Below are 16,887 nucleotides of genomic sequence, written 5' to 3'. Positions count from 1 at the left end.
GCGCTTTACAGCCCAGCTTTGCGGAGCAGTTTTATGATAGCAATGTCTTGGTTCAAGTTCTTCACCTCGCTCAAAACATTCTAGTCAGACAGCCACTCAACAAGACATCGGCTGTTGCGATCATGTAATCAATTTAACAACACAAGACCGGCTTTGCTTAGCTTTGCTCACTACAATTGGCAAGTAAAACTTCTCATCGCGGCTATGTTTAACAGATTATAAATTGGCCTTAATACAAAGGAACCTCGTGGGTTTTCTCCGAGTCCTCCGGTTTCCTCCCACTGTTAAAGACCCCTACGCGCAAGCGAATTATTGAAATAGAAATTTTAAAAAAACATATGTTAGTCCCGAAATGACCTAGTTTGTGTCGAGTGGACGTTAAACCCCATTTCTCTCTCTGTCTCTAATACAAAGCAAACTGAAATGTGTGTTCACTAATTTGAGCAGTTGGTGAGACAACGCCAAGTTTTGACTTGAGGTTTGAAGATTAACAATGAATATTATAAAATCAAAAGCTCTGAGACAGTATTATTAGAGGTATAGATGTATAGAATTATAGTGGAGTGGAGCCAAAATGGTTGCAAGGCTTCGCACAGTTGTTATTTGTTGTTCGCTCTTATTTCAGTGAATGTACAAATGTTTGTGAAATGGTGGCCCCAAGGAAAGTTATATTGCCTATTATAAATTACTATTATTATCTCGTTTTGAACAATAGTTTAGCTATTATGACTACAGTATTAATATTGTTTTATTATTATTACAGCCATTGCTCTGTCTCTACAAGATGCTGATAAATCACAGAGTAAAACATCTAGTTTATATCCCACTGGCTTCTCTTCCTCCACATCAAACACATCTCAATCTAAACCAAGAGAAATTAGAAAGGTTTGTTCCCTATATTATTTATCTCAATGTAAACCTAGAGAAAGGTTTGTCTCTTATATCTCAATGTAAACCTAGAGTAATTAGAAAGGTTTATATTACATATATTACATATTCCAATCTAAACCTAGAGAAATTAGAAAGGTTTGTCCCCAATATCTCAATCTAAACCTAGAGAAATTAGAAAGGTTTGTCCCTTATATCTCAATGTAAACCTATAGAAATTAGAAAGGTTTGTTCCCTATAGTACTTATCTCAATGTAAACCTAGAGAAATTAGAAAGGTTTGTCCCCTATATTTTTAATCGCAATGGTTAGCATATGCGCGTTGTATCATAACGTGGGGGGTTGAATGGCCGAATGGTTAGCACATGCGTGCTGTATCATAAAGCCTGTCATTGAGTCAACTGGCGTGGTTTCGAATCCCTGGTTGTATGTTACAAGGAGCAGGGTCGCCTGTCCAACCTCGTGGGTTTTCTCCGGGTTCTCCAGTTTCCTCCCACTGCTAAAGACCCCTACGTGCAAGCGAATTATTGAAATAATTGTGTCGAGTGGACGTTAAACCCTATTTCTCTCTCTCTCTGTGTATCATAACGTCCTTCATCGAGTCAACTGCCGTGGTTTCGAATCCCCGGTTGTACGTGACAAGGAGTAGGGTCGCCTGTCCAACCTCGTGGGTTTTCTCCGGGTCCTCCAGTTTCCTCCCACTGCTAAAGACTCCTACGCGCAAGCGAATTATTGAAATAAAATTAAACCATATGTTAGTCCTGAAATGACCTAGTTTGTGTCGAGTGGAGGTTAAACCCCATTTCTCTCTCTCTCTCTCTCTCTCTCTCTCTTTCTCCAACTGCTAAAGACCACTGAGTCGCAAGGGAATTAATTATATTGTACTGTACACATAAGCTAGTTTGTCTTGTGTGGATGTTAGAACTTATTTCTCTGACTTAGTCTAGAACTAGATTAGTAATAGAGTATAATTTGACTAAATTACTGTGTAGTTATTCTTTAATCAATTGTTGATATCAGTGATGCATCACAGTTGAATGTGTTTTTAATGATAATTTATCTTCATATGAGTAAGGCCATACAAAACAGATATTCTGGAGCCTGTTTCACAAAATTTTAACTAAGATAAAATCAAAATTTTAGTAATTTGATTGGATAATATTAGATTGATTTTAGTGGTCAGCCAATCAAAATTGAAGTTTCTACTAAAATTTGGATTTTATCTTTTGTTAAGATTTTGAGAACAGGGCCCAGGTTCCATGTGTCACTTAAAAAGGGCCGCATGACTTATGTTTATTTCGAAAATAAAAAAATCAAAAAAAAAAAAATCTCATTAATAACCACATGTAAATATTTTCCCTCAGTTACATGGTAGTTTATTTACCAAATAACCTGTCCAACCTCGTGGGTTTTCTCCGGGTCCTCCGGTTTCCTCCCACTGCCAAAGACCCCTACAAGCACAAGCGAATTATTGAAATGAAATTGAACCATGTGTTAGTCCCAAAATGACCTAGTTTGTGTCAAGTGGACATTAAACCCCATTTCTCTCTCTCTCTTATTTACCAAATGACGTCAACGCAACACAAACTAGGTCATTTCGGGACTAACATGGTTCAATTTCATTTCAATATAAACTAGGTCATTTCGGGAATAACATGGTTCAATTTCATTTCAATAATTGCGCGTAGGGGTCTTTAGTAGTGGGAGGAAACCGGAGGACCCGGAGAAAACCCACAAGGTTGGTTGCTGCATCAGATTCTTTGGAAGGATAGTCTGAGAAGCAGAGTATTTGTTTTGTATGGCCTTAGTTATTTCTATTATAATGATTGATGAGTACAACAGCTGATGGTGTAATTATCTGCCTTGTTAGCTTTGATGCATCATTGCATGACAGCCATAGATGAAATACCTCTTTCATCTGTAAATAATGCAAATATTTTATGTGTAGTTTAATGATCGAAAGCGAGACATTAGGTAATATATTAATATTGCACGAGGATATTAACCCGAGTGTTGTATCAATATGTTATGCTATGTCTTGCTGGAGACCATTATAAGATAATCCAATATAATTTATGTGTAGTTTAATGGTCGAGGGTAGAGACATTAAGTAATATATTTATACTGCATGAGGGGGGTTAGGCCGGTTGTTGTTTTAACCATTTGGACCCAAACGGCAGAAAGACCGGCCCAGATGCCCCTTGGCTGCAGTACCAAGTGGCCTGTGTACCGACCGCCACAGGTTCCTGTGTGGCCAATAAGTAACGAACAGGTACCTGTGGTGGCCGATACACCAGCTGCTCGGTATTCTAGCCAAGGTGTTCTACCTGGTTTTTTGGCCGCTCAGGTCCTAAGAGTTCATAATATTACATATTAAGGAGGCTAGTATATAGGCTTAATGTCGTTCAGGGTGTCTGTGTCCAAAGGGTTAATATATTACGCAATGTCTTAAGCTCGAGACCATTAAACAAATTGAAAGACAGACACTATCAGAATGTGCGTTTAAATGAAATACGTCACGCGAGTCCAATATTTTAACTAGTATAAATAGTGTATAATTGGCATGTTGCTCGTACAATTATTTGAATGTGCAGGAGGACTGCACCACAGAAAAACAATTACACAAGACAAACCCATGTATACTACAACTCCTGAACAATGTTGAGTAATTGATTAGTCTGTTAACCCTTAACTGGTCATTGTCAACTATAGTCACCACAACGTTATACAGCTAAGTGGTCACGCACAGCAAGAACCTTTTTGATAAGCTGCATTCTAGTATTTAGTTTCATATTTAATTGATATGGCCACGCATGCGTGTCAGACAGGAACTTGTCTTGTCAAGGGCATTATGAAAAACATATCTTTGTTCAACAATTTTTGGCGAAAAACATAATTTAACGATGTCGGGAACGTTAAAGACGCTCGAAGTGGTTGAAATACTTATGAATGATTCCGACTCGGATTATATCGATGACACCGATTCTGAAGACAATATTTCTGATGAAAAGGTCTTAGAATGATTGCAAATTATACATGTAGATCAACTTATCCCCTTCAACTTTTTTTATTGGTATCAAGACTCTACCACTTTTAATTATTTGACAGTAGTCGATTGAAATAGGCATACAATATATTTCACATCAGCCTTTATTTAGCCTGACCACTTGACGTCATGACGTCAAAATGACGTCATGACGTCAAAATGACGTCGACCGGTTAAGGGTTAATTACTGAATAGTTCTTGATGTTCCTCAATGAATTTTAACAAAATGCCAACAATGGTTTGAAACTAAACATAAAATATTGAAACTCGGCTAAAACAGCGCAACTAAATGATACCTGAATTGGTAATGGTACAAGACACCTAATGTGGACATTTCAAACAATAAACAAAAAAAGTATTTATCAAATCAAGTGAATAGTTTTGTGCATTGTACGTTCTTGTGTAAATTATGTAAATGGTTTATTTAAAGGTCCATGCTTTGTATGATTTGGTGTAAATTATGTAAATTTTTTATTTAAAGGTACGTGCATTGTATGATTTTGAAGCAGCCGAAGATAATGAATTAACATTTAAAAGTGGAGAATTAATCAGTGTTTTGGATGATAGGTTAGTATGAAACATGTTTTTTCCTAAGATGTTGGCGCTCTTGGCCGAAAAATTTTGTTAGGATTTTTCCGTACAGAATGCCTGGCAAGGGACAGCGTGCAGTTGTTCGGTTAGGACGGAAATCTGAGGTCCCGTGTACACATTGGCGCACACATAAAAGAACCCATTGACGCCATAGCGCTGCTGTCTGGGCAAAATTACCACCATATCACACTGTATGGTGTATTCATAGGCTGTATGTGTGTAGTTGACCTTGTTTTAAAATATCCTCAATCCGAGTGTTGTCTAAGAAAGTTCCTCAGTGGTTTCAAGGTTCCATGTACTACATGTTGGCATGAATGTAAAATATCACTTGACTGTTGAAATTCAACGAAGAGTAGACGGAAAAACCCAGGCAGAGTTTTCCTCCTAGCCCAATCATCTATGGCAAGGTTTGGGGGCATTTGTGTGGAACTTTTCACCACAATAAAAAGAAAATGTTTCATAAATATTTCATTGTCCACTTTTCCAAATGCCCCCCAAACCTTGCCATGTTTAAGCCCAATAGGATGTTCAACAGTCAGATCTATTTACCAAGGCCACCTACAGATTTCCTTAAGGTCACAAAATATAGGGCACGTGATTGTGTCCGACGGTTTGGGTAAGGCTTAGGGCTAGGTTTTGGGTTAGGGTTAGGGTTAGCGCTAGCCCTGTTTACATCTTGTGACCATGAGGAAATCTGCAGGTGGCTTTGGTAAATAAGTTTAGCCGTGTTCAACCCCATTTCATTTGTATGTTTTGAACAGTGATTTTAATTGATGGATAGGGTATAATCATATTATGTTACAGTGATTCTAATAGTAATTGGTGGAAAGAGTATAATCATATTATGTTATTTTGTTACAGTGATCCTAATTGGTGGAAAGAGTATAATCATATATGTTTTTTTGTTACAGTGATCCTAATTGGTGGAAAGGGTATAATCATAGAGGTGAAGGGTTATTTCCTGCTAATTTTGTTACAGCTGATTTAACAGTTGAACCTGAAGATAGTAAGTCAATTATTAATTATTGTTCCCTGCCTTTTCGAGTCTGCTCTCCAAATAAGAACATGATATCACCGTTTGACATGACTTGTGGAATATGTCTAGCCTCATTCTTTGAGCACCTTGTTACATATGGCGCTGAAACGCATTATGGTACACGATTCGTGTACCAATTGTGAAATGTTTATTTTGTCTTAAATATTGGATATCAGAGACCCATCTTTTCCCTGTAAGATCACAACACCAATGCTGATTTAAATTGCAAAAAAATCGTGTTTTCAATGTCGAAGATTTTGGATGATATTGAGTTACGGACTTCGCTACTTTAAACATTAGAGGTTTTTTTTGTAAAAACAGTATTTTATTCAGGATATCTGCATGCAATTGGCGAACAGGCTTCTCCCTGTTAATGAAGTGTTAGTGTATATAATAATAATAATAATAATGTAAACTGTTTATTTCATCAGGTAAACCAGAGAAAAAGACCGTGCAATTTAATGAAGAAGTACAAGTAAAAACATTAGAATTAACACCAGAAGAGGTGGTCATAGATGAGGTTTGTTGACATTATCCTCTCTAACATCTACAGTACAATCTCATTAAAACACAGATCCTATTTCGTTTCGTTTTTTATAGTTCAAAATTTCGTTTTACTTGTCTTTGCTACACTAGGATCTGGAAGAGTAGTTATATAACCCACGTTCTGGATGATGTGAGGGATTAGCCAATGGTTGAAGTGAGGGATTAGCCAATGAAACGGTCTGTTATGGCCAGTTCTTGGCGTTTGATGCAAGAAACTGTGGGTAAATCACTAGAAACTTCAACGCTGATTGATTAATCAATGTCTGACGTCATAGGGTCAAAAGCCGTTTGTACGACCCCTGACGCGACTTTCCAGTACAACCAGTCAGATCTTCATGTAGTGTTGGTCATCGAAAGTATAAAAAACGAAACGAAATATAGATCTGTATTTTGTTCAGATTGTCCACAGTGTCTCAGTGAGTCAGATGCTAACCAGACGATCTCAGGCTCAATCCTCGTGTTAGCCTTGGTTTCCCATAATCTGTAGTGTGCAGGACGACTTAATGTGTATAACCTGTCTTCATGTTGGGGCTGAAAAGTAGGTTGTTAAGGGTTGGGGGCTACCCGAAAAATGCTTTCTGAAATTCTAAAGCTAGTGAATAAAAGATGGCACAAGTAGTTAGGAAATGTAATTAACAAGGGAAAACTAACATTAAGAAAAAAGAAAAAAAAGTTGTTGCCAGGGTAACACATTTTTTTGGAAAAAGTATGAGAAACGTAGGTACACCATATCTCTGATAATAATAAAGATAAATGTCTCATTTTAGGACTGCATATTCTTTAATGATAACCCCAAAACCAGACAGAGAGTTTTTCTCTATAATTTTTATAATTTCTTGGAAAATGGTGTTTAAAACATTTGCTTCACCACAATATTTTGTCTTTGGAGAAATATTTTGATAACTTTTGAAATATTAATGATAATTCAAATTGCTTTCTGTCTGATTCTGTGGTAGATATTAGTTTATATACCCTGCAAATTTGGCGAAGATATCTTAATTAGTTACAGAGATATAGTGTACCTACAGTTTTTTTCATAATTTTTTCCCCAAAAATGAGTTACCCTGGCAACAACTTTCTTTTAATGTTAATTTTCCCTTCTTTATTACATTTTCTAACTACTTGTACTATTTTCAATTCAACAGCTTTAACATTTCAGAACAAAAATTTTCAGATAGCCTCCCCCCTTAAAATTTCATTGGATTTCTTCTCTATTATATTACATCTGGCAAATTGTGTTTTTTGTTGCCTGGCAAGCTATCTTTATTTGCTCAATCTTCTTCTCTTTATTGTTAATAAGGCTAAATGGTTAGCGTGCGCGCGCTGTATCATAAAGTCTGTCATTGAGTCGACTGGCGTGGTTTCGAATCCCCGGTTGTACGTGGCAAGGAGTAGGGTCGCCTGTCCAACCTCGTGGGTTTTCTCCGGGTCCTCCGGTTTCCTCCCACTTCTAAAGACCCCTACGCGCAAGCGAATTATGTAAATAAAATTGAACCATGTGTTAGTCCCGAAATGACCTAGTTTGTGTCGAGTGGACGTTAAACCCCATTTCTCTCTCTCTCTTTATTGTTAATAAAACAGTTTATTTGTTTTTCAGAATAAAATAGATGAAGTATTAACATTGATACAGAATGCTGATCCTACAGGAGAAAGAGAACCTGATTCAGCGGAAATGTTGGCATTAGAAGGTATAAAATCAGACAGGGGTCTTCAGAGAGAGAGAGAGAGAGAGAGGGAGGGAGAGGGTTTAAGTGCACTCCACACAAACTAGGTCATGACACAAACTAGGTCATATCGTGCCAAAATATTTCATTTAATCGCTTGCACGTAGGGGTCTTTAGCAGTGGGATGAAACCGGGGGACCCAGAGAAAACCCATAACGTTAGACAGGCAATCCTACTCCTTTTCATGTGCAAGCAGGGAATTGAAATCACGCCACTTGACTCAATGACAGACCATTTGATCCAACATGCGCATGTTAACTATTCGGACACCCAACCCCCCTGCAATAGATATGAGATAAAAGCTGTTTTAACTTTCAATTTATGATTGGACCACATTTTGTGTTGATTTTCAACAAGTTTAACAAAATATGTAACTATAAGTTGGCCAGTACTTTAAATTTTTTATAATGAGGCTACTCTAAGTTTATCTTATATGATATGATTTTATTCAAATTTAATACATTCTTGGTGAAAATAATATAATTATATATTGATCTGTTTTTATTTTAGAACAATGTAAACAGATGGGACCATTGATAGATACAGAATTAGAAAAAATAGATAAGTAAGTGTGATCATGACATATGTATATATGAAGTTAAGTGAAGGGATATTGAAATCGAGGCCATCTATCTGTCTGTCCTTTGTTAACTCTGTGAGTGACAGGAAGTTTCGCATGCGCAGGGAATAGGTGTAAATAGGCATGATTGGGTATGGGGGCATTAGTTGCGTAGATCACCGCGATATTTAGATCCGATATTTAAACTTATTGTATATCTATATGCACTGTAACCCGACTATCATTTAATCTTGTGTATGCAGCACTAATTTTTAGTGCAAAGTTGTCCTTGTTTGAACAAAATCGGATAAACTTGAAAGAAAAACGGTTTCAGACTTTGAAATATTTGTATGATAAAACATTCTTCAAAGGCATCGTCATGGGCAACGCCGTTGATAATCCGGGAAAGTAGTTCCAATGGCTAGATGTAGGGTACTGGAATCTGTGGGCTTAGTTGCAATAAAAGGCAAGTTACTTCTCTTCGCTCACTTGATTGATCGATAAAAATAGCTCACTTATCAAGGGCAGATAATTTGACTGTGTCTCCCTCCGTGAATGAACCCCAGGGTATTGGTCAATAGAACGGAATGATACCACTGGGTGATACCAAGGATGATGTTGAGTGAGTTATTTGATATGAAATATTTGTATTATTACAGGAAACATGCAGATTTATATTGTTAGAGCAAACATGTTGAGTTATTTGATATAAAATATTTATATTATTACAGCAAACATGCAGATTTATATTGTTATAGGAAACATGTTGAGTGAGTTATTTAATACCACGGGGGATACCAAGGATGATGTTGAGTGATTTATTTAAAATGAAATATTTATATTATTACAGGAAACATGCAGATTTAGTAGATTTAAATAAGAAAGTAATAGATGCGTTACAGATGTATCATCAACTGATGAAAGAACAACCGTATGGTGTATACCAGAAAAATACACCCGTTTATTCTGGTGGACCTGGTATGATGGTTCAACCACCTTCAACACAGGTAACATTTCTTTAAAGATGGGTTCCCAGAAAAGTATTTTTATCGGGTGGTTATTTCCAATAAAAGTATGGTAATTTTGGTATATATGGAAAGTAGAGATATCCAATCTTACTAGAAAAATACTGGATTCCCCGAAAAACACTCATGGAGCGTATGCAGGACAAAAATGTAAAGGTTCCCCTAATCAACAGCCCGACAATTAGGAATTTCTGCACACGTGATGTCAAAGGTCACACGCGAACATTGAGCGCTTGATGTACAAGTTGATAAACTTTAGACGTACAACACTTTCTGAGATAAAAATGACGGAAAGAGACGCGGGTAGTGAATAATCTGAGAATTTATTTAGGATTCGATATTTGTAATAAATAGTAAGCGATAAAAGACAACATCGTCTTATGTATGCAATGAATTCTCCTCCGGCTTCCAAGAGAGGTAAGTCACGTGACGTAAACATGACCTGATTTGATCGAATTTTTATAGCAGGACATTCCTTCGCAATTACAATGTTTGAGAAGGATTTGAAGCAAAGTTATGACAAATTAATTAGTTTGAATATGTTTTTAGTCCATATATACCATTAAATCACCCAGTCTGTACGCGGGAACCCATCTTTAATATCATATTTATTTTATTCAGTCATCATTTTGGTGACCTGAGGGTTCCCCACTTGTGCATGACAAGGAGTAGGGTCACCTGTCCAATCTTGCGAGTTTTCCCCGGGTCCCCCGGTTTCCTCCAACTGCTAAAGACCCCTACACGCAAGCGAATTATTGATATAAAATTGAACCATATGTTAGTCCCGAAATGACCAAGTTTGTGTCGAGTGGACGTTTAACACCATTTCTCTCTCTGTCTCTCTCTCTGTCTACTTATTCACAGGGGATGGAAAACTGAGATCCCAGTTCTCACATAACAAACTACTTCACATATGCCTGAATTCATTAACCTAATAGTAATGATGATGACCTCATTAGCCTAATTGTAGTAATGATGACCTCATTAGCCTAATAGTAATAATGATGACCTCATTCACCTAATACTAATAATAATGACCTCATTAGCATAACAGTAATGATGATGACCTCATTAGCCTAATTGTAATAATGATGACCTCATTAGCCTAATTGTAAGATTGATGACCTCATTAACCCAATTGTAATAATTATGACCTCATTAGCCTAATTGTAATAATGATAACCTCATTAGCCTAATTGTAATAATGATGACCTCGTTAGCCTAATTGTAATAGTAGGCTTGTCTTCATTAGTGCGATTGGTTCAGAAAAGTAAAATGTCAAATGCTATTTCCTTTCATTTCATTGGTTTCTTTTCTTTTTTTCCAGCATGTGTATAATGGAGGCCCACAATATGTTCCACCTGGCATGAACACACAACAACCAGGAGCAATACCACCACATATGGCTGGTCAGATGGGTGTGGCACCTCAATCCATGCCCCAAGCAATGGGAGGAGCACCGTCAAACATGGGGCCCCAAGAAAGTTTTACAAACATAAATTCTAGTCAAGGTTATACAAGGTAAGTTTTAACCTGTTTATTTAGGGGGGGGGGGGGGGTGGATGTCCGAATGGTTAGCACTGCGTGCTGTATCATACGGCTTGTCATTGAGTCAACTGGCGTGGTTTCGAATCCCCGGTTGTACGTGACAAGTAGTAGGGTCGCCTGCCCAACCTCGTGGGTTTTCTCCGGGTCCTCCCGCTGCTAAAGACCCCTACGCGCAAGCGAATTATTGAAATAAAATTAAACCATGTTAGTCCCAAAATGACCTCGTTTGTGTCGAGTGGACGTTAAACCCCATTTCTCTCTCTCTCTCTCTTTTTATTTAGGTGTGCTGAATGAGATCTGTAATATAGTGTTGGTGGGGGGGGAGGGGGCCTGAATAGTCAACGGTTGCACGTTGAATCATAAGGTCTGTCATTGAGTCAAGTGGTGTGGTTTTGAATCCCTGCTTGTACGTGACAAGAAGTAAGGTCGCCTGTCCAGCCTCATGGGTCTTCTTCGGGTACTCCGTTTTCCTCCCACTGCTAAAGACCCAGAATTATTGAAATAAAATTGAACCATATGTTAGTCCCAAAATGACCTAGTTTGTGTTGGGTGGAGCTTAAAAGACACCTCTCTCTCTGTCTCTTGCTAATTAGATCTGGCCCCAAGTTCACAAATCATTCTCAGACTTAAGTTGAGAATTTACTCAACTTTCAATCACTGTTTATGAAAAATATCTTTGATCCAGAAACACTAAACTTTGCACATAGTTTCTTATTGATGTATTTGATACATTAAAACAACACAAGTTTTATAAAGGTCTATATTTTAGTTAAAACAAGGAGAACAATTTTGAGTAAATTCTCAACTTAAGTCTGAGAATGCTTTGTGAACTTGGGGCCTGATTTAATAATCTTTGTGTTTCCATGGAATCAAATTGAACTTAGTTTCTAGAACACAAGTCTGTCGATGACAGTCATATTCAACCCTAATATATCCAGAGCATATATAAATTGTTTAGGATATCCAGAGCATAGAAATTGTTTAGGATATCCAGAGTATTGAAATTGTTTAGGATATCCAGAGCATAGAAATTGTTTAGGATATCCAGAGCATATATAAATTGTTTAGGATATCTTTATGAAACTTTGTACACAGATTAATCTCTTATAATCATTGTACCTTTTGCTAAATTTTGCTAGAAATTTCACATTAGATATTTTTGGGTTTCCATGGAAACTAATTGAACTGAGTTTTTGGTATACAATGGCGCAGGATACTGATGACTGAATTCGCTGGTTCAAATTTAATTAGTTATTCAATTTTACTTTTTTTTGTATTTCAGCATTCCTAATCAAATTCATCAGACAACGTACGCTAATGTCCCAAACATGTCTTTACCGCAAAATATTCAACAAAATGGCGGTCCCGGTGGTATGTCAATGGGTTATAATATGGCCCCACCTAGCATGATTTCACAAGCACCGGTTTATCAGTCTGCACAACAGCCATTGTTGTGAATTATTTACACGCAAACTTTTATTATTATATGTGATATATGTAAAATAATATTAATATGACACAAATTAAGGCCACACCAATTTGAAGTTTTGTTTTTCGCCCAGGCCTGGAAATACGGTTAAAAACACAGGCCTGGAAGTATGGGTAATAACACAGGCCTGGAAATACGGTTTAAACCACAGGCCTGGAAATATAGTCAAAAACACAGGACTGGTAATACAGTTAAAAACACAGGCCTGGTAATAGGGTTAAAAACACAGGCCTGGTAATATGGTTAAAAACACTGGCCTGGAAGTATGGTTAATAACACTGGCCTGGAAATACGGTTTAAAACACAGGCCTGGAAATATAGTCAAAAACACAGGCCTGGTAATACAGTTAGAAACACAGGCCTGGAAATGCAGTTAGAAACACAGGCCTGAAAATAACAGTGTTATGCAAGAGCTAAATCTGCCTACAGTTCACTTTTTAATAGGAGATTTGAGTGGCTATTGATTTATCCGATACCTTGAAGAACTAATATTTAAATTGGTTTGGTCTGAACAAATATAACATCATGTTTTTCTATACACGTACGTTTAATATGAACAGATAGAGTTGTCTCCCCTTGTCTGTCTACGTTAACAGAAGTTTACAAAGCTTATTATGTTTTAATTTCCACACCATTTTGGATGAATGTGTAAATGATTTAAATTTTGCCCCAAACTTGTTTTGTTTTTTTCTAAAAAAAAAAAAATAAAGAAAAAAGAATCCTTAATATATTTTAACCCTTCAGAATCTGATACATGTAAATAGATAAACTCAAAGTCATGTTTTTTTTTTCTTTACATTGAGTTTCGTAGCTGATTTTTTAAACTCCATGAATTACAAAATGTGTGTTAAATAGTTTTATTTAATGTCCATTTCCACTGAAGTGATATCACCAACAGTTACATTATTATGTGATACTAACGGACGACCTGGCGCTGCACGGGTTGAAAGTAGTAGAAGTCCGAAACCGGACGCGGTCGTTCATCACCAGTGGGCCTATGTTACTCCCGGATTCGAGCTACCCTCTTCATAGTGATATCACCAATAGTTACATTATTATAATATACTAATCGATGACCTGGCGCTACACGGGTTGAAAGTAGTATAAGTCCGAAACCGAACACAGTCATCCATCACCAGGGGGCCTATGTTACTCCCCGATCTGAGCTACCTCTATACATCAAATTTCAGCCTCGGGGGACAGCCCTAGTGTAGCAACCAACCCTGAACAAACCAATAAATTACAGTCACAAATATTAGTATAGATAAAGTAAATTTGACCCGGTGCCTGTTTCACGAAATTTTAACTTAAGATAAAATCCAAATTTTAGTAAATACTTCAATTTTGATTGGCTAAGCACTAAAATCAATCTAATATTTTCCAATCAAATTACTTAAATTTGGATTTTAGTTAAAATTGTAGTTAAAATAACGTGAACAATTTTGAGTAAATTCTTAACTTAAGTCTGAGAATGTTTTGTGAAACAGGGGCCCAAACAAGCAGTGGTTTCAAATGGTCTTGGTCAGTCCAAGTCGTCTTGGGTCAGTCCAAGTGCTGGGGGGGGGGGGGGGGCGGGGGTTAAATAGTATAAATATTGTTTTGTTCAAATCTATTTATTAGTATTACAAGTCTATAATATTTATCTTTTAACTTTACAACTGCCATTAACATCACTCGGCAAACCTCAGCAGACTCTAGTACCCTATATCTAGCCTCAGCTGTATGACGAAGTCCGCCATTGGATCTATTTTCAAGTTCCCAGATTACTAATGGCGTTGCCCACGATGAAGCCTGTGAAGAGTGTTTTATCATACAAAGCTTTCAATGTCTGAAGCTGTTTTTCTTTCATGTTTATGCGATTTTGCAATGAAAACTCTTCACACTCTTCGAACAATGCAATTTTGAGAGTTTCTTTCTTAAAGCAGCAAGTTTTCCTGTTAAGTAAACCGGTAGCCGCATCGCAATTGTATAAGTGTAGGTACATATCATTTACCGTCATACAGCCGAGGCTAGATGTAGGGTACCAGAGTTTGCCAAGTGCCATTAACATGGCTCTGTAATATCCATCTTGAAACTGTATAACTATAGGGTAATCATTTAATTTGCTAGTTCACTATTCTCATATGCCGTGAGAAGTCCCATAAGGATTATTCCAGTTTGGCCTTCACTAGTGAAGGGTGGCATTTGTGAAGCTTACAACGAAAGTAGACATTCTCCTGGCTTGGATTATATAAAGAGGCCCATCAAAAGAATCTGTGAAAGTCATTACGGCTCTGACCCATCTTGACTACATCCCATATATAACATTGCAACCCGGGTATCATTTAATATTGTGTATTTAGCACTAATTTCTTTTACATTCATTCAAGATCAAACCTTTGTTTAAAAATTCGTAAAAATTGTTTAAAATCACCAAAAATCATCCGATTTGTACTTGTGTCCAGTTTAAAGCTGACCATTCAATTTTGATAACCAATGTCCAATTTACAAGTGTTTAATATCACTGTTAAAAAATAAACAACGGATTATTGATGTATAATAATTAATTTTTAAACAGTGGTCAGTAAATCAAATACTTGTAAATTGGGCACTCATTATCAAAATTATCAAAACCCGGGTTACAGTGTAATCTGCAGTGGATATTGAATGTTGTGAAATTTTCAATTCATCATAGCTTTGTATACTAAATGGATTTGAACTATGGCTTATATTCCTTTTAGAGTTTCAACTTCCACAATATTTTAATTTTCAAGGGATTCAAAACACCCCAAACTATTTCTGATTAAAACACAGATCCTATTTCGTTTCGTTTTTATAGTTCAAAATTTTGTTTTACTTGTCTTTACAACACTAGGACTTAGAAGAGTTTTTATATAGCCAGCGTTCTGGATGATGTGAGGAATTGACCAATGAATCAGTCTGTTGCAGTGAGTTCTTGGCTTGCGATGCACTAGAAACATCAATGCTGATTGGTTAATCAAATGTCTGACATCATAGGGTCAAAAGACGCTCGTATGACCCCTGACGCAACCTCCCACTACAACCAATCAGATCTTTAAGAGTTTCAACTTACACAATATTGTAGTTTTTAAGGGATTCAAAATACCCCAAATAACGTTCAGAGGCTTTACACTATTTCTGTATTTAATATATGTATGTAGCCATTTATATCTTTATTTACCAATCTCCACATAATCTCACACATTTTATAAATTCTCTTCCTTAATTTACACTTTAAGGTCCGTGCTAAGCACGGTAAGGGCATTAGACTCTCAACTCAAATATTCATATTCTGTCTTTATATATAACTCTAACATCATCAGAAAATCAATTTATGAGTCGGTTGCATGTACATTTTCAAAATGTTTCATTTATAAATTTTATTATAGTACAGTTTTATTTCAATATTTTTTTCAAGCATCATGATAGTATTTCTAGATTACTTGTTGCACATTGAAGCAAAGTTGTCATATTTACAAGTTCAGGGGTTAATAAAACCCAAATTGGTTTGAAGTAGGGTTCACAGTGCTGTCATGTTTGGATGTGAAGTCAGGTTCGCAGTGCTGTCATGTTTGGGTGGAAGTAGGGTTCTCAGTGCTGTCATGGTTGGATGTGAAGTAGAGTTCCAGTGCTGTCATGTTTGGATGTGAAGTCAGGTTCGCAGTGCTGTCATGTTTGGGTGGAAGTAGGGTTCTCAATGCTGTCATGCTTGGGTGGAAGTAGGGTTCTCAGTGCTGTCATGTTTGGGTATGACGTATGGTTTTCGGTAATGTCATGTTTGGGTGAATTTACAAACGTGTGTATGGTATTAACATTTAATACAATTGTCCATATAACCAGGGCTCTTGTTGAGTAATATTTACCTGTCTTTCTACTGATTGGCAGTGAAATTGACCAACTGGACAACTTACACCTGTCAATCAATTTACATAGAATAATTTGTGTTTTCATTCAATAACACTTGATACAGTTGTCCATATATGGTATGAGAGAATGTTCTCTTTTCATTCATAATTACAAATCTTGATTGACTGGCAGTAACCAGCTGGTGAACTCACCTGTCAACATATATATGCTATAAAACTAGAGTTTAACCTTCAATTTAACACAATAAAAACACAGATTTAGAAATATAATTAAAATTAGGATGGATAATACTAAAAAAAAATTTAAAAATATCTTGCTATTAATCCAATTTGATTAAAACACAGATCCTATTTTGTTTCGCTTTTTATAGTTCAAAATTTCGTTTTACTTGTCTTTACTACACTAGATCTGGAAGAGTTGTTATATAACCCGCAGTCTGGATGATATGAGGGATTAGCCAATGAAACGGTCTGTTGCAGCGAGTTCTTGGCGTGCGATGCACGAAACTGTGGGTAATCTATTAAAAACATCAATGCTAATTGGTCAAAAGACGCTTTTCTGACCAAATG

General features: G+C 36.7%; 1 protein-coding gene across 1 annotated transcript; it reads left to right on the top strand.

Moving 5' to 3' along the window:
* The first annotated feature begins 725 nt into the window (after window positions 1-725).
* LOC126808601 (signal transducing adapter molecule 1) lies at window positions 726-14,012 on the top strand. Its single transcript, XM_056098955.1, has 10 exons — window positions 726-734; window positions 1,130-1,165; window positions 4,415-4,500; window positions 5,436-5,530; window positions 5,992-6,080; window positions 7,704-7,794; window positions 8,341-8,395; window positions 9,240-9,396; window positions 10,742-10,935; window positions 12,245-14,012. Exons 1-10 carry the CDS (start codon window positions 726-728, stop codon window positions 12,417-12,419), a joined length of 987 nt encoding a protein of 328 aa, XP_055954930.1. The 3' UTR covers window positions 12,420-14,012.
* The last annotated feature ends 2,875 nt before the right edge of the window (window positions 14,013-16,887 follow it).

Source organism: Patella vulgata, chromosome 1 (assembly GCF_932274485.2).
Source record: "Patella vulgata chromosome 1, xgPatVulg1.2, whole genome shotgun sequence".
NCBI classification, from domain to species: domain Eukaryota; kingdom Metazoa; phylum Mollusca; class Gastropoda; family Patellidae; genus Patella; species Patella vulgata.
This window is presented reverse-complemented; position numbering and strand designations above follow the sequence as displayed.